General features: G+C 39.6%; 1 protein-coding gene across 3 annotated transcripts in view; it reads right to left on the bottom strand.

The window, feature by feature from the left end:
• Positions 1-22,733, bottom strand: part of LOC124797831 (focadhesin) — a 316,015-nt gene that overhangs the window by 174,113 nt on the left and 119,169 nt on the right. For all 3 annotated transcript variants that reach the window (XM_047260873.1, XM_047260874.1, XM_047260872.1), the window contains exons 9-11: positions 12,749-12,966; positions 4,537-4,740; positions 2,387-2,527 (exon numbers count right to left, since the gene is read on the bottom strand). In XM_047260873.1, coding sequence (XP_047116829.1) covers positions 2,387-2,527; positions 4,537-4,740; positions 12,749-12,966 — 563 coding nt within the window. The remainder of the gene's footprint in view (positions 1-2,386; positions 2,528-4,536; positions 4,741-12,748; positions 12,967-22,733) is intronic.

The following is a 22,733-nucleotide window of genomic DNA, read 5'->3' as shown; positions in this document are numbered from 1 at the left end:
TTTCTTGTAACAAAATTCTTCTTCAGTCTTTTTGTCTTGTATTTTTATTCTCAACTCAGACTTCTTGCATTCCAGATTTGTAAGATACTACAGGGTTGCCACATGAAAGGGTTCTGGGTGGAAAAATCAAAAAAATTATACTTAATTCAGTTCTGCTCTTGAAGTATTACTTATTCTTTCACATTTGCAAATATGTTCCACTGGATTATATCTCCATTTACAATTATTGTATGAACATTTGCAAGCATATTTTTAGTGTGGAATACGACTGACATACACTTAAAGCTTCTCATTTGATTTTTGCATTTTAATATACATTCTTCCTCAGCAGTTCCCATTGTTGTCTACTCCAAAGGCTCCCTCCAGCAGTTAGAACCTCTGTGATATACTTGTTGTGATGTAAAGCCATCTGCTGATGAACTCAATCACCACACACTGCCCAAGAAGTACCTCAAACAAATACCAATACCACAGGAGCCATAGGGTGTATAATAATTATGTGTTATTTATGGTTCTGTATAATAATTACGTGTTATTTATGGTTGATCAAAGCATAAAAATAAGTAAAGACTTATTGTAAGTTAAGTGAAAATTTTAGAGACTTTGACATGTTAAGCCACAATATTCGGAATTGGCAGCAGTCGAACAAGGAAAGCCGGCACGTGCGACATCATTGGTCACGTATCTGCCCAACATGAGAAGGCTGATGATCCAGGCAATGCTTCCAAGGAGAACAATGACCAGTACAGTTCGCACATCAGGAACTGTCAGCATACTGAAGTCACTAGTGTTATGCATCTGGCAATGCGGAGGAGGAGAAAAGGGCACTGCCCAACCACAGACGTAAAACAATGGAAAGCTGGCAAATATGCCGACATTGGTCACATTTTTGCCCAACGTGAGAAGCATAGATCAACAACAGAAGAGTCAGTCACTGCCCTAGAAACTTCGCGACATTGGCAAAAACACCAAATAAATATCTCCGTCAAACAGGCATGAGGAGGATCTCTGAGGGGAGTTTATGTGGTACGTACCCAGGTGGCTGGTGAGGATGAAGGGACTGCGGCCTCACCAAATGAGTCACCTGTAAACATTGAGGTTGAGGAACTCCACCAGTAGATGCCGAACCTGAGAGTCGCTGATTCGATTGCAGGACTGAGCACTCTGTGCCATGCCATAGCCGCTTGTTAGTAATGCGACAAGAGAATTCACACAGAGAAGACCATACCACTGTTCCACTGAGTTATGAGCACTGTACTGAATGGAAGAATATGCCACTGGCGCACTGCTGCAACATGAGCCGTAATCGCATCAGTGGTCACTGGAATCTACACACTATGAATCCGTTGCTCTGCAGCCACGAGGAATTGATTACTCTGTTTAAAGGTTCTTATGTCTCAATAAATGACTGTTAGTGGAACCACCAATGTTTCTTTCACACATCACCCACTGAGCCAAATAAAGAACCCATTCCACCACCCACAATGTGCCACTTTCCCACCTGCCATCCATAACAAAACAATGACCTTTGCTCTCTTCTGTCATGATGTTCAATATCTAGTGTCACTAAACTCCAACCTGCTACAAAACACATATTTATAATAATTTATAATATCATATGTAAAGATGCAGATCTGGTTTCATTTGAAATGTTCCCTTTCACACAACATAAATAAAAAACATGATTATTCATTTATATGTGATGGCAAATCCAACTCTACAGGAAAAAATCCAAGACTTAAATACGCAAAAAATGTGTATCCTCACACTTCACTGAATTGGATGCATAGGGACCTGTTTACAAATCAAAAATAATAATGATACATACTTATTTTTATTCCAGATTAACTGACATGTTAACAATGGATGGGCAGTACACTAATAAGAATGGCTCTGAGCACTATGGGACTCAACTGCAGAGGTCATAAGTCCCCTAGAACTTAGAACTACTTAAACCTAACTAACCTAAGGACATCACACACATCCATGCCCGAGGCAGGATTCGAATCTGCGACCGTAGCGGTCGTGCGGTTCCAGACTGTAGCGCCCTTAACCGCTCGGCCACTCCGGCCGGCCACTAATAAGAGCTTGTGCTGGACCATATAGTGAAAATGGTGCAGATCCTGGCCAATCTCACTGGAAAAAACATGAAGACATGTAGAAATGTCTTGAACTGAGGAAGGAATTCAGATTTATGGGGCTCACAGGTGACCTTTATTAACTGAAAATACTTAGTAAGTACATAAATAGTTCCTTAATAATGTGAACAGTCTCTCTCTTCTTTGGTCAGGCTCTGTACTGCCCATAGAGGCAATAATTAACAGTCATCTTAAAATTTATCAGATTTAATCATAATGAATCAAAAATTAAATACAAATTAACTCACTCAAATGCAGCTTTGATGACATCAATGTTTTCGTTTGTTGAAATGTATGACCAAAGTTTGGCTACAACTTCCTTTACAAGATTCTCATAAGCTGTTCCTGATGATCTCAGAGTTGGTACCAAGGAAAACAGCTTACAGAGACTGAAACAAATGCAATTGTTTATTATTAAAGCAACTATCTCACTTCACAGGAAGACTGAATACTACTCAGATACCCAGACAGGAGCAGCTTACCTTGTACCTAGTCAGTAACAGATGATTTACTTTATATTTAAAAAAAAAAAAAAAAGTAAACTGCTTCTGCTGGGCATGCATAATCTCTCTCTCTCTCTCTCTCTCTCTCTCTCTCTCTCTCTCTCTCTCACACACACACACACACACACACACACACACACACACACACACACACACACACACACACAGTACAGTACAATGCATCTGGACTATAGTGAACCTTAAACAGGTGATGAAAGGGAAAAGTGGGAGGAAGAGGCACCAGGACACCCAGAATTTCATATATGGGATGGCAACTTATGTTAGTTTTGCAGCAAACAAAAACTAGTTTTGAGATTCCATGAGAAATGGTTACAGCAGTGATACATTTGTTGTATATGGTGGGGCAGGATGTGAGTCCAGTTTGCAAAGATACAATTTTGTAGGTGGGACTGTGGAAGAGAATACCCACAATTTGCATTCTGTAACAAATTTTTGTAGGTGAGACTGTGGAGGGGAATACACACAATTTACATTCTGTAGAACAAATAAACATCATTCATCTCCAAAAAGTTGGGGACATGACCCTCCACATAGTGGGTGCTGTATTGGAGGGAAGGATGAGTACCTGACTTTCAAGCTGTATTCTTCCTTTCCTGCTATAACATTTCTGATCACACTTTTCCAATCTCATTTCCCTTTGGAGTACCATTTTATCTGTCCCTCCACCCAACTTCATATACTCCATATTACAAACCCTAATTATTTTCCTTTAACTTTAAACACATTTTCCACACAGTAACTAGAGTTACAGCTTTATTCCAAAATGTGCATTATGAAAAAGTATCTTCAGGATGGGGAACATTACTGCAGATGTACCACAATGGTCAATATTTGGTCCACTGATGTCTATGTTCTTATACATCCAATAAGTAGAAATAGTTCTCTTTGCTGTTGTTGCAAATATTATAATCACACCTAACTTCAGCACTTGAATAAGTAAATAAAATTTGCTTGACAAATAATAACTTGTTCTCTGCAAATGGACTGTCACTGAAACCGAATAAAACAAAATACATGCAGCTCTGTATTGAACAAGGTCTGACCACATCATTAGAAATAATGTATGAAGGCAAGTCAAAAATGAAACAGAGTATTCTAAATTCTTAATTGTATATAATGATAAGATACTGAATTGGAAGTCACATGCCACAGATCTTAAATGTCTAAGCTTTGTTATTTTTGCATTACAGATGATATCAGATTTTTAACAAAGAAATGTCAAAAAATTGACTTACTTTTCTGTTTTAATTGAATAATGTCTTATGGTGTCATGTTCTGGGGTAACTCATAATTGAGGAAAAAGTGTTGGTTGCACAGAAGTGGGTAATAAGTATGAGTGGTGTCCACTCTAGAATCTTTTTCAGATAACACTTCAAACAGTTTGGCATCCTGCAACAGCTTCACAATATATTTACACCCTTGTGAAGTATGTTGTCTACAACAAATCTATAAGGGGAAATTGTTACATTAGCCATTGTTCATCCTCTTTAAGATAATTATGTAAATGGTCTGCATTTTGCCATATTTATCTGACTGGTATGTGGAGGATTCAGGTTCAGTACACTAATTCCCCAAAGCATTTGTAGGGTGGAAAAACATAATCAAAACCACAAGACACCTTTCAGTTCACTGGCAGGTATGGCCTTTTGATATGCATGGGGAGGAGGGAGACAGCATCAGAACAATGGTGGCCAACCTCTACAAATACAGAGTATGGAAAAGAAGAGGATGAAGTAAAATAGATCAAGGAGGAGCAGAATATGTTGACCACTGGAGTTATGAAGGAACTGTGTTTTGTTTTGGTAATGGCTGTGATATTTTATAATTCAATGGAATAAGTGAAACAATTAAAAATTTGTCACAAATTTGTTAACCTTCTGATGACAGCAGGCCTTTTATCTCGACTTAGCCTTGGTGCTAGACTTTTCCACGTTGTCGTGATGTCCACAATATCAGCTGAACACAAGGCAGCAATGGCTTCAATGGCTATGGATGATGGAAGACTACCTTGAACACCACTACACTTGTTCAAAATGTCTGAGAGTAGAGAAACAAGTTCTTCTCCATGTTGAGCAGGCCTGAAATAATGACCTGACATTAAAACATATCTTTAATACACATTAATTTCAAATAAATTAGTGTACAATATGGAATGTCAATACACTTTATTTACATCTTCATTACAGAAGCAACAAACTACCACGTAATTTTCATGTTAGTTATAATAGCACAATGTTATGCAATTGTTAATTTCTCTTAGGCTATTAGTGCAAGAGGCATTCAATAGTTAATGAGACAAATGGCTGTGTAAATGAAAATCAATAACAAACAAACATGTGACACAATGGTGCGCAGAACTTGAGGAAGAAAAACTTTTGCACAATATGTCACTGCCAAGTAACATAGCTACATGGAACTTGGACAATACACAAAAAGAACTACAACAGTCTAATACAGAAGGTAACTGACAGAAATACACAATGAGATGAACAGAAATGTTATTTTTATTCAAATCCAATAACTACATTGAAGTCACCGTGATTTATGATGTTCTCCTGCACATCACAAAAGGCAGGACCTGGTTCTTAAAAGGGTGTCTGATCACCACAAATGGCAGTGCATGCTCTGCAACATGCTCCTATGCTGGCCACAATGTTGGTAGGGAGTTCTTGTGGGAGAGCATGCCATACCTCCACCAGTGCAGTTTACAACAGCTGGGTGGTCTTCAGTGCACTTAGTCAAGCTGCAATACATCTTTACACCACAATAGACATGAGTTCAATGGGATTTAAGTTAGGAGAACAGGCAGGTCCATCTGTTCACCAAATATCCCTCTTCTGCAATAGCTCCCTCACCTGTGCTGTTCTAGGCAGTCACCCATTGTCATTTGGCCCGAGTTCGATTCCTGGCTAGGTCGGAGATTTTCTCCGCTTAGGGACTGGGCGTTGTTTTGTCTTTATCATCATAATATCATCCCCATCAATGCGCAAGTCACTGAAGTGGTGTCAACTAAAATAACTTGCGCCAGATGACTGGTCTACCCAATAGGAGGCCCTAGCCACACTACATTTCATTTCATCCATAAAAATTATGTCAGAGCTGAACGTACCCCTGTAAAGATGCACATGGGGAGTACAGTGTCACAATAATGTTGGCTAATGTACCAGTTCAACAATTTGGAGGGCAGTATGCCTGTGCAAAATTACATCACCCTACACCGTAACACTTGGACCATGAAAACAATCACATTCAATAATGTTCCTGGGTGCATTACATGTTACCACCTCTCATCATTTAAGGTATGTCCAGAATCACTACTCAGACTGTATCTCTCATTTGAGAAGAGCATGTGACCTCACTCCTTGTTGGTTCAGTCCGCACGCTCTTGACATCATCGCAGCCAGCGGTGTGCAGGTGTCAACAGAACATGACATGTTGGTCATCAGGCAAAGAGACCACCACGAAGTAGTCGCCACAACAATATGAAGCATGAGATTGTGTGCCTTACAGTCCTGTTAAATGTAGCTGCAATTGCACCCACTGTTTAACATGGATCCCTTCTTACTTGTTATGTAATGCAGGGTTCATCAGCTGCTGTAGCTGATCATGGTCAACCTTCTCCCCAGCTCTGGGCAGCAGTTCAGAATGTTCTCCATGCAGGTGACATACAAAACTCCTGTACTACATTCACCACACTCGATGTTTCTTCCAGTGTCCCGGTGATTCTTCACCATGTGAAGTCACTGAAATGTTGCCTTCAGCATATGCTGTAATGAAGAGCACCATCACAGTGCACTGTAAATACTCACTGAAGGACACACAGTCTTTTCCTGTTTCTTCAACTGCCTCATGCAGTGGGGCCAGTACCATCTGACACTTTAGTTGTACTGACTTCACATCATGTAATGTCCAGCTATCTGTGCATGACTGGGAGACATCTGACAACATGCTTGCGGACTTTCATTCATTTCCCATGGGTTGTTAATATGTTATGTAACTTTACCTATCTCATCCTTAAGTTTTGTACAGAAGTGTATTTTTTAATCTAGTCTCCACAAACATTTAGACATTTATCCCATTGCAATGTGAGTTTTATAATTTTAGCAACTCATGTGTGGTTTGCACGATTGCTTTGTTATATTTGAACTTAAAGCTGCAATTCTTTGAGCCTAGTGAACAAATAAATGTTAAATGATATGAAGTCAGAACTGTACAGTGTATGTGGCATCACTCCCCAAATACATTTTTGATGATCTGTCACATTTTTTTATACTGTGGGAGGAGGTGCTATTGTAGAGCAGAATTACACTTTTTGAGAGAGCATCCTGTTTTATTCTTCTTACAAATTTCATTTCATACTGAAGCATGCTAGATTAGAAGGGTACTGTTTTGTTTGCAGTTTCCACTGTAACATTGCTATACACTCAGTTGGGGTTCTAGTAAAAATAACCAAGATAGCTGATATACATATTCTTTTCTTAATGGAAGAATGTGAATGTTTCTTATTCAAGCGTGTGTGTGATGGTACATAGTGGTGAATTCACATTTCACTGGAGATTACAGCACAATCTAGACAGTCATTACTTACCTTTAAAAACAAATTATACCTAAGAGTCTTTGAGTATTTGAGTCAACAATCATGGCAGCCACCCTGAACACATTTTACAATAAATAATTTTGCTATGAATGGTTCAATACACAACTGCAGTACTAACATTACTCATATTGGCAGTTGTTATAATTTGGAGTAAAGTAGACCACTCAATGAAAACCAGAAGCACTGAGTCGTCAGCAGGCACACACAAAAAAAAGAAAGAAAACTTGCTGGCATGCATGCACTTACACACACACACACACACACACACACACACACACACACACTTCTAACACTACATTGCATTAGCTGGACGAAGAATGTTAGTGCTGCATTTTAGCAAGTGGACCAGCCTGGGCTGGGAGTTGTGTCAGTTAGGGAGGGAGAGGGAGAGGGAGAGGGAGAGGGGCAAGAAGCAGGTAGAGAGGTTGGGGGTGGAAGGCCAGTAGCTCGACGGGAGGGAGCCGGTTTGCTGCCTTGGAATGCGGGAGGGAAGGGTGGCAAATGCATGGGCTAGGCACATGATGTGCAGTTGTCACAGTTGGTGGTAAGCAGTGCACACTCAAGGTAATGTTAGGGAGGTGACTAGGATGGGGTGACAGAACGGAGGAGGAGGAACTGTTGGGTGGAGGGTGTGGGGACAGCGGGTTATCAGAGATTGAGGCCAGGACGATTGCAGGAGCTAAGTATGTGTTGCAAGGACAACTCCTATCCTGACCTAATCATCCTCCCTGCAGACAAAGGCTCCACCACTGTCGTAATGAGTGATACTGACTACCTGGCATAAGGCCTCTGTCTACAAGCTCTACCATAGTGATTTCATCCCAGAAGCCCAACACAACTTTCATTCCCTACCAAAATCCATAGGCCCTTCTCAGAACCTCTCCAATGAGTCCATCTCCCTCTTCACCGCAACACCACCCCACAAACCCAACTTCTATATGCTTGCCAAAACCCATAAATCCTACAATCCTGAATGCCTCACTGTAGCTGACTATTCAGCTCCCACTGAAAGAATTTCCACCCATGTTGACCAACACCTCCAAGCTATTGCCCAAAACTTGGCCTCCCACATCAAAGATACTAACCACTTTCTTCATTAACTTTTCCCTTTGCCTCCTGGATCTGTACCATTCACCACTGATGCCACCTCCCTATACACCAACAACCCTCTTGCCCATGGCCTTATTGCTATCTAACATTAGCTCTCCTAACATCCTTCAGACTCTAAACCCACAACCTCATTCCTTATACACATAACCAACTATATCCCGATCATAACTTCTTTTGAAAGGAAGAACACAAACAAATCTACAGCACGCCAGGAGCACCCGCATGGTATTCTCTCATGCCAACCTGTTTATGTGCCATCTAAAGGGAACTTTCCCATCCTCCCAAAATTCCCAATAGTTACTCTGGTTAAGGTTCATTGACAATATCTTCATGATTTGGACTCACAGCCAAGTCACCCTACCCTCATTCCTTCACAAACTTAACCCATACAATTTATCACCCATGTATGATGTATCTGCAGTGACTAGAACTCCCTTGCCCAGTGTGCTGAAGGCGTCACAAAGGCCTTCACAGACAGGCTCTACCCTCCAAAACCTAGTCCGCAAACAGATTTCCTGTTCCATATCCTCACTCACCCCCAATTCTCCTAACACCCTCAAGAAACAGCTGTGTAGGAACACTCCCTTCATCACCCAATATCATCCTGTACTGGAACAGCTGAACCATCCTTCATCAGGGTTTTGATTATCTCTCATCATACCCTGAAATGAGGGACACTCTACTAAAGATTCTTTCCAGTCCCCTGAAGCGTTGTTCCGTCACCCACACAATATACACAACACTCTAGTCACCCCTATCCCACTACCAGCCTTTTGCCACACGAAAAAAACCAAGGTGCAAGATTTGCCCAATCCACCCACCCAACACTGGCTACCTGAGTCTTGCCACAGGCTTATCCTGCCCCATCAGAGGGCCAGTCACCTGTGAAAGCAGTCATGTCATATGCCAACTCTGCTGCAAACACTGCACAGCTTTTTCTGTCAGTATGACTACCAACCATCTGTTCATCAGGATCAACGGCCACCACCAAACTGCTGCAAACAACAATGTTGACCACCCAGTGCACACCATGCAGCTGAGCATACTGTTCTCAATTTCAACGGCTTCCTCACAACCCAGGCCATATGGATGCTCCTCTCCACGACCAGTTTCTCTGACCTATGCAGAAGGGAGTTACCCTTGCAACACATCCTTTATACCTGTAATTGTCCTTGGCTCAATCTCCAGTAACCCACTGTCCCCCACACCCTCTACTCAATAGTTTCCTCTTCCTCTGTCCTGTCACCCCCTAGCAACTCACATCCCGACATCACGTTCAGTGTGCACTGTGCTCCACTGTCTCTGGCAACTGTGCATCACACGATCAGCCTGTGCACTTGTCACCTCTTCCTCCTTGCATTCCTAGCTGGCAAACCAGCTTCCTTCCTTTGAGCCACTAGCTTCCAACCTGATCCCTCTATCTGTTTCCCACCTCTCCTTCCCTCTAATCACCCCACCTGACAAAACCCCCACTAAAATCTAGCCGTTCTGCCAAAATGCAGCACTAGCATCATTGTAGGGGCACAGGTGCATGTGCAAGTTATCTTTCTCTTTTGTGTATGCCTTTCGATGACTCAATGCTTCTGCATTCTGCTGAGTGGTCTCCTTTAGAACTTTCCAACACAACTGTTTTAATTTTTATATATTAACTTTTTAAGTATTAAAAATACTAACCACCAAGGAGTAATGCTGCAGTTTTATTGCATTTTGTTAGCTCAAACATTATAGAAATAACTTATCAGACATTTATCACAACTGGGTACAACAGAGTTAACCGTTTTATTGAAGAAATCTTTACATCTTTAAGGTAATCACACAGCAATGAGCCCAAGTCTTAATTTGGGTGCATGTAGAGGGCAAAATATTGTGGAATGCCTTGGAACTGCAATGAGCTTTAAGGACATCAACACATTTTGATGATGTGATAATGATAAGTGCTGCATTTTGAGTGACAAGACATTGTTGTTATCAGTCTCTAACAAGTTACGAAATACTGAACCATGTGCCTCTTCTAGTTGTATGAACACACTACAACATTCCTTCCATAATCTTTTGATATGCATCAGACTAATTTGGTAATCCCTAATAATAACTGAATCTAGTAATACATGCCTTTACTTACCTAAAGTCACCAGCTACAATTTTTTAATCCAAAGGGGAAGTCAAGTTTACAAGCCCTGTCGACTGGGAGACACCCAAGGAGTTGTTCAGTTGCCTAATTGGAAAGGTTTTCCTCCCTTTGGAAGACTGACACCATTCCTTCACAAAGAGTGAGTGGTAGTGTGCCTTAAACATATGTCCAGTGTGATAACTGTGATGAGTGAATGCAGAGTTCTAGTGTCATATACCCATTGCTGATAAAGATATGGGAGGGAGGGCAGGGGGAGAGGGGGAGGGGGAGGGAGAGGGAGAGGGAGAGGGAGAGGGAGAGGGAGAGGGAGAGAGAGAGAGAGAGAGAGAGAGAGAGAGAGAGAGAGAGAGAGAGAGAGCAGTGCTGGGACAGAGCAGTGCTGGGACAGAGCAGTGCTGGGACAGAGCCAGTTCCTCTCGAACACACCACAGACGCCACCAAGACCAATGTCCCCTTCTGATAAATGGATAACCATTAAAAGTATCAAAGTATCACATGCACTCACTCCATGAAATACAGTAGAGAGGTTTCGAATTTAATGCAGTGCACTGGCGCAATGTCTGAGGATCAAGACTGTAACCCATCACCTCTCCTCCCTAATTGTGTGCTGCTGGGTGTTCATCTGATTTGTTGTTTCCATTTTATGTACTGTACAATATTTCAATGAACAAAGCAGTAGTCTTCTTCTGGTGCTGCGAGTTGTGCTGTATTGTGTACTTGCTTGCTGGACTCCAACCAGACTGTGAACTAGTGTTGGTCTTGCACTGCTATTTATAGCTGAAATTGAGTCCCGATGGACACTACACCCTTGATGCCCACATTTGAATTCTGTGAAATGCACATTCTCTCAGCATTTCTCAGGTCTGGTGGGTGTGGTGGCTTGCGAGATCTTAATAAATTGAATACCAGACCACAAGTTTGTTTAAACTGAAACTTCTGTCCCTGTTGATTAGGTTTTCTGACTTACTTATTTCAATTGACTCCTTAATTATGCTGTTCGAGATGTTTGGCTTCTGCATCATGATACTGGTCTCACTGTATTTCACTTCAAGAATATATTCCAGGCAGTGCTTAGCAACAGCTGATGTGCTTGATTGTTTTAGTCAAGTGTGTTGCCAATTTTGCTCACATCTCTCCTCAACTGTTTTAATAGTCTTCCACAATTAAATATGCCAAATGGAATGCAGTATACACCTACCTTTTAGAGCTCTAAATCATCTTAACATTACAAAGAAGACTTTTTATCTTTGTTGTGGCACTGATATACACACCATAGCAGGTTTACATAGGGGTCTAGCAAAATTCCAGATAGTGGGCCAGCATAATGTACATGAGCAACTCTCTGCTTCTCTTTCTCTGATTCAGCCTCAACCTGTTCCTCAGGCTTTTTTGATTTTGACTGCAACACTTAGCCAATTTGACGATGTGAGTACCTAGTCCTTTGGAACACAGTATGTAGGTGTTGTAATTCTTCAGAGGGGTTCTCCTTGTCTGAACTACACATGCACGAACTCTCCCTACCACATACTCTTTGCTTCCATAGCCCCCCCCCCCCCTGTTCCTTTCCCCACCCACCTCTTGTCCCATTTCCTACTTCTACTACAGCCTTGCACACATCTGCTATCACACCAGCATGCCTGCATGGTCCTTTCTCCTCACCATTTCTCTACTGTCCCTTTTTCCCCATAAACACAGCCTCCTAATGTTGCACCTTACAGCCCACCAACCTGTTCCCTCCAAGTTCCTACCTACTCCCACAAGCAGCACTACAGTATCTTCCCCCTGGCCTACCCTAATCTCTTCTACACCCCCACTATTCACGCCAGACCAGATCATTACTCATGTCACTCGGTCATCAGCACTTGGAGATGACAGTGGCCAGTCTACCTTTAAATGTAATGTAACAACAAAAACAATTTTTGACAAAATAATTTAAAATTTTCCTTCTCATCCTGCCTTGACCGGCAGGGGAGGCTTTCCTGAAATCTACCCCTTCTCCTAGACCTCTGTAGTCCTTTCCCTTCACCTCTCTTCCTTCCCCTTCAAACTTCCTGCCTGAAGGAGGAGCCACTGGCTCCGAAAGCTTGCCTGATAATAACCTTCTTTTATGTGTGTGTTCTGCAGCCACTTGGTGATTAGAAATTTTAAATGTAATGTTAATATAGTGTCACTCATCATCTTCTTTATATGGTGGGTAGCAGTCTATCCCATTTAGATGAATTAATTGAATTTATTATGGTCACTATACCTTGTTTCACAGATCTGTTTCATTGCCAGTGCCTTTGCAACATTTAATTCCCAGTATTCTTCACCATCTTTTATTGGTTCTTGAAGCAATTTCTGAAGATATGGGTAGCACCGGCATTCTATTTTCCACAGTCTTGTGTACAAATCTACAATCAGACTCTTCAGAGGCTGCTTGTTTTTCAATGTTTCAAGTGTGTGTACAATCAATGGTATGTTTTCCTGCAAAGGTAACACATATAGTTACAAACTCTAGACTTTTAACCTTCATTGCGAAAAGTAACACTTGTAAGTAATCTTATTAAGTAAGATTTTAAGATATAGTATGTGGTCTACTTTCACTAGATCAAAACCTGGAAAATCATGTAGCCTATTAATCTTCACATATTTACAACTGCTGCAGGTGCAAGTGGGATTAATTTCACTTGGAAAGTCCAGTAACCAAAACCCAAAACACAACCTGGAAGCAACCAAATTCACATCTTACCACACAATCAACAGAGAGAAGAACCAGTTGTGAATGTATCATATTGCTGAGTGGCTGTAGTTAAGTTTTTTGTCATCTGTCTCTGAACTAGGGTGAGACAGACTGTTAGACTGTATTTTCTGGACTCAAACAAGAAAAGAAGGATGTTGATGATCATCTGTCACAACATCTGCAAAATATGACTAGGGCATTCACCAAATAGTGACTTAAAAAATGAATCAATAACCTTGCTGGACACTCAGATGTTCACCATATAAAATCATAGTAACAAAGACTGCTAAAGTAGGCAACATCACAGATTACTTATACCAACAACAACAAAAACTCCCATAGTTGTATTTACATTCCTAAAAGTAATCACTGAGAAAGAATATTGATGAATCTTCTTAGATACAGTTCACATGTTGTACCAATAAAACCGTGTAGCATAACATCTGGCCAATACGAGATAAAATCTTCTGACTCTTGTGAGGCACAAACCGATTACCGAATCTTCCTTGCATATTAAAGCTATGTGTAGGAGCAGGAGTCAAACCTGGATATTTCGCCTATTGGCAGCCAGCACTCTACCAGCTGAGTTATCCAAGCAAAGCTCATGGCCCAGCCTCACAGTTTTACTTCCACCAGTACAGAAGTTACACCAAATTGCAGTATGCAAACTAAAAGTATTAAGCAAACTTAAGTGTTATGGCACTAATGACATCTCTCAGACATGGCTGGAACACTATTTCATTCACAGATTGTGCCACAAGCTGGAGCACAACATGAGGGGTACCACCAGAATCAGTACAAATCCCACTCTTGTTCTTAACCTACATAATGATTTTCCTATTATTTTATAGTGTGGTTGAAAAGCTGTTATGTTTGCAGATGACAAAGCACAGTAATCATGGGTAATCTTATTCAATATAGCTCAGGTGATAGTTGAACAGACCTACAAATGGTTCGTAGATAACACAAAGATTCATATTTTGTAATTTCAAAACAAGAAAATATAAGTGTAATAAATATCAAAAAATCTGTCAGCTGTAAGTTCAGCTCCAATTTATTTTATAGGAAACCTGTTTTGGAGATATGTCATCGCCAAGCCCTAAAGAATAAATTTGCAGCAGTGTTAACAACAAGAATAGCACAGAATATGGATACTATCTGTAGATATGTGAAAATATATTTGTCACTGATCAATAATATATGAGTGGATTTGCAATGTGAAGCCACCACATACAGAGGTTCCACAAGCTATTTTTACTGTGTAGATAAAAAAATGAGAAGCCTCCAAAAGTGTTTAAACTGTTGATAAAGTGTATAATTACGCCACCAAAAGGTAAAAATGACAATAAAATGTGTAAACTAAAAGATGGAATACTAGGCTCATTACTAGCACATCCTAAACATAGGTAGATATAATTTCAAACAGGAAACACATCATATGACTACAAGTATGCAATTGAAGCTGCTTATTCATTATATATAAACCAGAGTAGAAACAGTTTCAGAGATTGTTTTTATTATGTTTTTGATAACAAATAAGCAGCTTAAATTGCATGCTTGTTGTCATCTGATGTTTCCAGATAGAAACTATTCCTACCTATGTTTAGGGTTTACTAGTAGTGAGCATTGTGTTCCATCTTTTAGTTTAGACATTTACTCCTTTTGGTGGCATAATTAAGTATACACTTTATTAATGGTTTAGCCACTTTAAGAGACTTTTCATTTTTTATATCTACACAGTAAACACAGCTTGTGGAACCTATGTACATGGTGGCTTCATGTTGCTAACCTACTCATATATTATTGATTAGCGACAAATATGATTTCACGTATCTAAAGATGGTATCCTTATTCTATGTGATTCTTGTTGTTAATAACTGTTGCAAATTTGTTGTTCAGGGCCTGATGATGGCATGTTATACTGTCGAAACCAATAGCTTAGAAAATAAATTGGAGATGATCATACAGTTGACAGTTTTATATATTACACACATATTGGCTGCTGTCCTACCATCCAACATAGTAAAAACGAATGCACCTAAGCAAACACAAACTGTTAGCAACAGAAATAGAATTAATCGTTACATACTAAATGAAACACATTGTGCAAAATTCCTTGTGGTACAGTTGGATAACAAATAACAAATTAAAATCAAGTCAACACATACATAAACTAGCCAAAAAGTTCCATTCAGCATGTCTAGACCTTAGAATTAAGAATGTTGGCTTATTCCGTATACTTTCACTCCTTGTTATCTTATGAAATTAGCGTCTGTGGCAGTACACTAAAATAGTGTCTACTCAGCAGTAGTGAATAATAAGAATATTGTGTGAGGTAGATAATGTACATCTTGTAAAAGCTTTTTTTAAAGAAGACCTTGGAATTCATACACTCACTTCCTAATAAATTTACTCCTTGTTGGTTTTCGTTGCTGATAAAAAAACACGAGTTTCAGCTAAAATGTGCTGTACATAATGACTGTACAGAACACAAAAACAATTTTCATGTAAACTTTGCCTTCTGATCTAGGGGTCAACGTGGAGTTTCATACTCAGCTGCAAAGAAATTTTCCAAATTCTCATCTAACATAATACAAGTAAATTGAGAATCCCTACAAATTCAAAAGAAAAGAAAAATAATATGCATAATCAGACACTTCTACAAATTACCTGAATATTTGGATTGAAGGATGGAAAGTTATTTTTGCTACATCACAAGTAGCAACCTTCACTGTAAAGTTGCACGAGAAGTAATGTACTGTAAGCACGACTCTGCATTTGCAGATGTAGTAACCAGTGTAATCAAGCACGAGGGGGTGGGAGGGAGGGGGCAGCTTCAAAAAGTAGGTTACACATTATTATTGAATGTGCCCTTACACGTGGAAGTAACACAGGTACATTATACTATTTTTCAACATAGTCACCACGCCTCTATAAACAACACTTGTAAAATTCTGCCAAGCATTCATTTTCTTGATAATAGAAATCCCCTCTTTGGGCATGGAGCCATTTGAAAACTGCTGTGTGCAACATTCTCATTGTTGGAAAATTCTTTCACTTCAGATGTAGTTTCAGCTTGCTGAAAAGATGGAAATCTGGACTTTATAGCACAAGCTTACAAATCTCCCATCAAAAACACTAAGGCACAGAGTGCTTTGACACACCATGCAGGATGTTGCATTGTTGTTCATGAGAATATTGCCTTTTCTTCAGTTTTCCATGCCTCTTTGTTCTTCATGGTGTTGCACAGCGATTTCAGAGTTGCACAGTATGAATTGGCATTAACAGCTGTTCCCTTTGCCAGAAACTCTGTATCAACTTCTACACAGTCAAAGAAAACAGAGGCCATGACCTTCCTTGTTGATGGCATAACTCTGCATTTCTTCTGTGGAGATGCAAAAGTGTGTGTATTCCATATATGCTCTCTTCATTGCAGGTGTGAAATTACAGGCCCATGTCTGATTTCTCATAATGACATGGCTTAAGAAATCCATGTAGTAATGATCAAGGAAGTCTAGAGATGCCATAAACCTTGAACCTTTTGTGAACTGGTAATAGTGATTATAGAACCCAGCTTCAGCACAATTTCTGACACTGCAGAAGATTTCGAATGATGGAATGAGTGCTGCCTACTGAGATGCTCACCTACTGAGCAACGTCTATGATAGTCACTCTGCAACAGCTGTGAATCAGTTCCTCGATTGTCTGGACATTGTTGTCTGTGGTCTATGGCAATAGACCTCCTTACCAATCGACATCACCCACATCTCTGCGACCCTGGCCAATTATTGGTATCATTTCAATAAAACTGAAAGCGACATTGAATTTGATCTATATAGTACAAGAATTTGTGTGCAATTTAGACATTTCATGCACAAAAATCAGTGTACTTCAATTCTGGAGTAACATATCAGTTACATATAATGCAAACATAAGTAATACCTTTACACTTCCTTGGAGCTCAACTGATGTTACTTCAGTTTCAGAGATTTGCCACCCAGGTTCAATTAATAAAATGTTTTTGGGGCTGCTGATGTTTTCATTTCAATTGAACATTTGCCATTCTCTTTAAAATACTGGGTTTTAACATTAACACATTTTTTTTTAGTGAACACATGTTTCTTACCCAGGGTGTATATGCAGACAAGGAAAAAACAAATCCCGGACTTTCCCGGATCTCTTGGTTACAAACACACTTTCCCCCGGTTAAAAATACACTTTCTCCTGGGTGAAAATACACTTTTTCCACGTTAAGTGACAGCATACTCTCTCAGGATGGTAAAACTCATTAATCCATTGAATCGTTATGGTTTTATACACCGGCGTAGAATTTCCCGGCGCTTCACAAAACAAAACTTGCAGGGGAAAAAAAACACGTTTTGGAAAGACCTGTTATATACAACAACATGTACGCTCCATATTTTCGTTTTACAAAAGTATACATTCAAGTTCCATGAAACACCACATGTTACTTTCCAAAGCATTGAAATCCATATTGCGATGCACTTTTGTAAGGCAGTCATAGCTCATGACACGTGATGTCGCCAGCCGATGACAACAGATATTCAGAGCACAGGACATGTGGTGTAGCCAGCCAGTAGCAACATCACTGTTCAGTAGTGCGACCACAGAAATAGGAAAAGTTAATGGTTTAAATTAATATACATAGCTACACGAAAAGCAAAGTTTTCAATTATAATATTGGTCTCTAAGATTAATAAGCTGCAAGAATATCTGAGCTTTCACATATAATGTTGATCTTTTTTGCGCGTGTTACACTTGAAGGTACATCACATAAATGTGCCAGTAAAATTTTAATAACATCTGGGTTCGAAATTCTTCTAATGGGCATCCTCAAAGAGTTGATTTTTTAAATGAGAATCAAACACTCTGTGATTTAAGAAATTCATCATAAATTCTTGTACATGGTTCATCTTGCGTAAAAGGAAACTTACTTTGAAAGTAACGCTTTTCAAACCACCATTTGCAATATTTTCCCATGACCTTTTAGAAATAGGTTCATTTTAGCAGTTGCCAGAGAGCGCCAGGTAACAGGCGTCATCGGCCTTGCGCAGCTACAATGATGCAGGAAGTTCGTATGTTCGTGCTTGTAAACCATTAAAATATGTCACAAAAGAAAAGAGACACCAGAGGATACTCCAAGAGCATCAAAATTACGTGAACCATACTAAAACGCATAATTTGGCTTAAAGTGCACATTCGTATGTCCAGGTTCAGATGTAAATTTTCTTGGAGTACCAGTACTGTGTTCTCTCATGTTTGGTTCTTAATATGGCATAATACCATATGTGCTAGAAGATGAAAACATGGGCTTGAAATGCAGCAAACAAATGAAACTAGCCAATAGTGTGGAATTAAACACTTCGTTTCAAATAAATTGACTGCATCAGGGGAAAAGATTAATAAAAGCCGACAAAAATAACTTCACTGTCCTGCAAAACGATTAATGCTTGACTGTTAGAAAGGTGGAAATAAAATAAAATCTGAAACTAATAACTTATTTTAGCCTTCCGTAATTAGGTGAATGTATTTTAATTCACTTGATAGCTCCCAGCCACAGAAATCCGTTTTGTAATCATTTGGTATGAGAGCAGTAAACGAAGAGGAAACAGCAAAATCACTAAGCGTAAACACGGGTCACATAGGGACACCCACCTCCTCACTACACAACTCAGACTTTCTGTGATCTATGATATTTCCAAACCGGGGCAATACTAGACAGTGGCGTCCGCCCACCCCCACCCCCACCCCCACCCCCACCCCCTCCCCCTCCCCCTCTCCCTCCAGTGTTTGAGGTACGACTCCAAAATTTAAATTGACTTTTCAAAAAACGTTCATTTTGTAGCACACATCTTTCTGAAGAGTCTGATACATAAAAGATGTGTCTTAGAGGAAACGTAAGACATGTCATTTGATCTTAAGTGTGCGAAAGTGCAGTGGCATGCCTCTTCACAAAGCATTCTTCTATCGCACGTTACTGTGTTTCGGTGTGTCGAATTCAAATGTGTATATTTTGTAATGGATGCTATCGAACTTTATTTAGGCCAGTGGAAATTAAAATGTCCTGTGGTGCATCTCCTGCTCCCAGTCGGCCAGTTTGACATCCTGCCCTCTTTTTTTTTTTTTTTTTTTTTTTTTAAAAACATTCACACTTAATACTGGATGGGATTATGTGTAACCGGGAGAACAAGAACTCTTCAGAAAATTTGCACGCTTTATTGCCTATTAGCTAATAACTTGCTGTTTAGTGTGACAAATTAAATATAAGATACTTAAAACCAGTAAAGACAAATGACAAGAAAGACAGTACACGTTTCTTCAACCCTTAAGTCCTAGCATATTTTTCTCTCTAATCTTGCTACAGCTTTACATGGCGAGCTTTCCTTTCTGCGAAAGAATCTATTACCTCATCAAAGTTCGTCAAGCGTTTTGCTACATGGAAAAAACAAAATGTCGTTGTCTAATACTGAAAAAGCTGTTAATACAAATAATACCCAAGACTAGTGTGGTTACTCGAGCTGATTATGTGTATTTTGTTACTGTGTGCCTGATAAAGCGAAACAGGCCTGTCTAATATTGCAGCAGTTGTAATACACATCAAATAAACGGACTGTTTTAGAACAAATGGTCATTTTTGTGCCACAACAGAATATAATTCACAAAGTGCCAATATCAAATGCCTGTTAGGCCTACTACAAACAAGAAGTTTTATGTTAGGAAATAGTTTCACATTTCATTCATACACTCCAGCTTTTCATGCACGAGATCGAAAAGTAGTAGTACGAAATTTTTATATAAATGTGGAATCATCATATTCTTCTATAATTTGTGTGATGTCCTCAATTCTTCCCCTTCCTCGTTCTAACAAACAATCTTGTCATCACTAATTCTGTAACTATTCCTGCCACTGTCAAAACTTAGTCTCCGGTTAATTTCACTAACCCTGCCACAATCACCGGTTTAGCTGTACGCGTTTATTCACTGGTTATGCGTCATTACGTGTTCGTACAACACATTTTCCGCACTCCAAGAATAGAATTTAAGTGCCTGTTAGAATGGGACTGTACAACAGGCCCTTATTAGTGTAACGGTCTGGCCAAAAATTTTCTGTCAAAATTTCATTTTCTTGGATACGAAGCAAAGATAATACGTAATCTATCTTACCTGTTATTCCTGTTGAGGTAGTCTGAATCTATAGCTTTCGCTAGTAATTATACCAACGTTGATCATTTGCAAACCCAGTCAACCACATAAACAGCGATTGGCCTTCATCCATTCGGCTTTATTCTGCTCAGCTCCTATAGCCCTGTCTCCTTTTGTCTGCAGGAAATTTTATTTCTAGATGTGACGGGGATTCCCCTGGCAGAGACGTCACGTACACTATGCACGCAATCAAAAGTCAGCTTATGATTCATTCAGAAATCAACTACATCAACTTAGAATGCATTTGAAAATCATATGAATATTCGATAGACCAATGTGCGCTGGATGCTAGATGCTTTTTGAAACAAGGTTTTTTCCCCTCAAGAATATGAATTTGGCAACCCCCCATCCTGAAATTGCTGCTGGGGGCAGACACCCTGGTTTGCCCCAGCCCCCTAGATCCGGGCCTGTTGCACATGCGTGAATCTGCCAGCTTGGGCACGCCAATAAAATTTTTCTGGGCAGCATCTGACTGCTTGCTACTACTGTTTATACAGCTAATTGAGACACTTCCTTAGCCAGAAGCGGGAGAAGGTACTTACTACTAATACGCGACTCAAACGTGCATGCGCATGAGCCCGCTCGCAACTGCTCAAATGAATCTAATGTAAACAGTTGTTATGTTAAGTTCAATTTGTTGTTCTGAAGCATTGCATAGTCTTCCTAAAGCCTTTGACACTTTTTGTTGTTGGCAGATGCTTGTAGGAACACTGTGTTTTGTTGTTGTATATGACGCATTTCATTTACAACTTAAGTTTTATTTTCGTTTTTCTTATCTCATTCATGTTTTATTGCTGCAGTATTATTCTGCAGAACTGGGGTACTGTAATATTCTTTGTTAGAATACTGGTTCTTACTAGTCAAAATTACAAAAATCTAACTGAAAATTAAAACAATGAAAAACTCCTGGAGTTCTAAAAAATTCCCCGGTTTTTCCTGGTTTTCTCTCAGATGAAAAAAATTCCTGGGTTTTTTCCCAGATCTCCCGGGTCGTATACACCCTGTTACCGTAGTCTGTATGCTCATGTCAGTTTTTTAATCCTTAAACAAAAAGCAGTTACTATTTGAAGCTGAAGAAAAAAAAGGGTTTATTTTCTCACAGAAAGAATTTAATACAAACTTTTACAAAATGTAAAAGCACAGAACATCAGCAATAGCCATGGCAATGTCAGTGAAGATGATTTTCTAGTAGAGCCATGGATTCTAATTCATAATTGCTCTAGGATACTGTGACAGATGGGTGTTCCAGATCCTCATCTGTAATTATGTGCTTCAGTCCTTTTACCCTTTTTATAAACTAGAACAGACCAGGGCTAACTGCAAGAGGCAGGAATCAGTATGGTAACCTACTCACAGCCAGGTAGCCAGCCCTATAAATGGTGCACCACATTGGATGACACAATGCACATGGTAATACGACTTAGGAAACGGGTGATATCATAGCATTTTCATCTGCCATACAACACAGCTCCTGATATGAGGATAAAATTCAGTAACTGTCATCACGTGACTAGCAGGTGACAGATTGCAGTTCTCTGCTGATCCTATCAGTAAGAAGAGAGACTGGCAATCTCCATAATGCATTTTCAACAACAAGAGTCAGTCCAACTATAAGGTTACAGCCTTCCCCAAGACTCTAAAGAAGAGACTAATACCGCCTTTGTTACATGCATCCAGGTGGCTGTCGAATGAGTCAGTGCTTCCTAGGGACTTGTATGTGTGTCTTTATATATATCATTCTGTCCAGTTTCCTAAAATGCTTGATATTCATTGTGAAAGCATACAGAATGTTCTGGAAGGATGTATATTACCATGATTGTCAGGAGATTGTTGTCATTAACAAAATCATGTAAGGATGCAGAGTTAGATGTTTAACCAAGAAATTGAAGTGTTAAATATTTGGTGGCAAATACTAAGAGGCTATGGAAATGTTGGCATAAGTGGCTGGCACCTCTAATTACCTTAATTGCCGTTGATTGATGGGTTGACAGAGAGAACCTCATTATCTTGAGAAACAGCTTAAAAGGTTATAATCAAGTAATGTATTTTCATTTGTTATCTATTTTTATGTCATGCCCTGTAATTAATATCATTTGTAATTACATTTCTAATTAACTCTCCAATTGTTTACATCACACAAATTTCTGACTTTCAGAATTTGAAGCCTTATATTCTCTACAGACGAATGGAAAAACTGGTAGAAGCTGACCTCGGGGAAGATCAGTTTGGATTCCGTAGAAATATTGGAACACGTGAGGCAATACTGACCCTACGACTTATCTTAGAA

Source organism: Schistocerca piceifrons, chromosome 5 (genome assembly GCF_021461385.2).
Source record: "Schistocerca piceifrons isolate TAMUIC-IGC-003096 chromosome 5, iqSchPice1.1, whole genome shotgun sequence".
Taxonomy (NCBI): domain Eukaryota; kingdom Metazoa; phylum Arthropoda; class Insecta; order Orthoptera; family Acrididae; genus Schistocerca; species Schistocerca piceifrons.
Note: the sequence above shows the minus strand (reverse complement) of the source record. Positions and strands in the feature narration are given on the sequence as shown.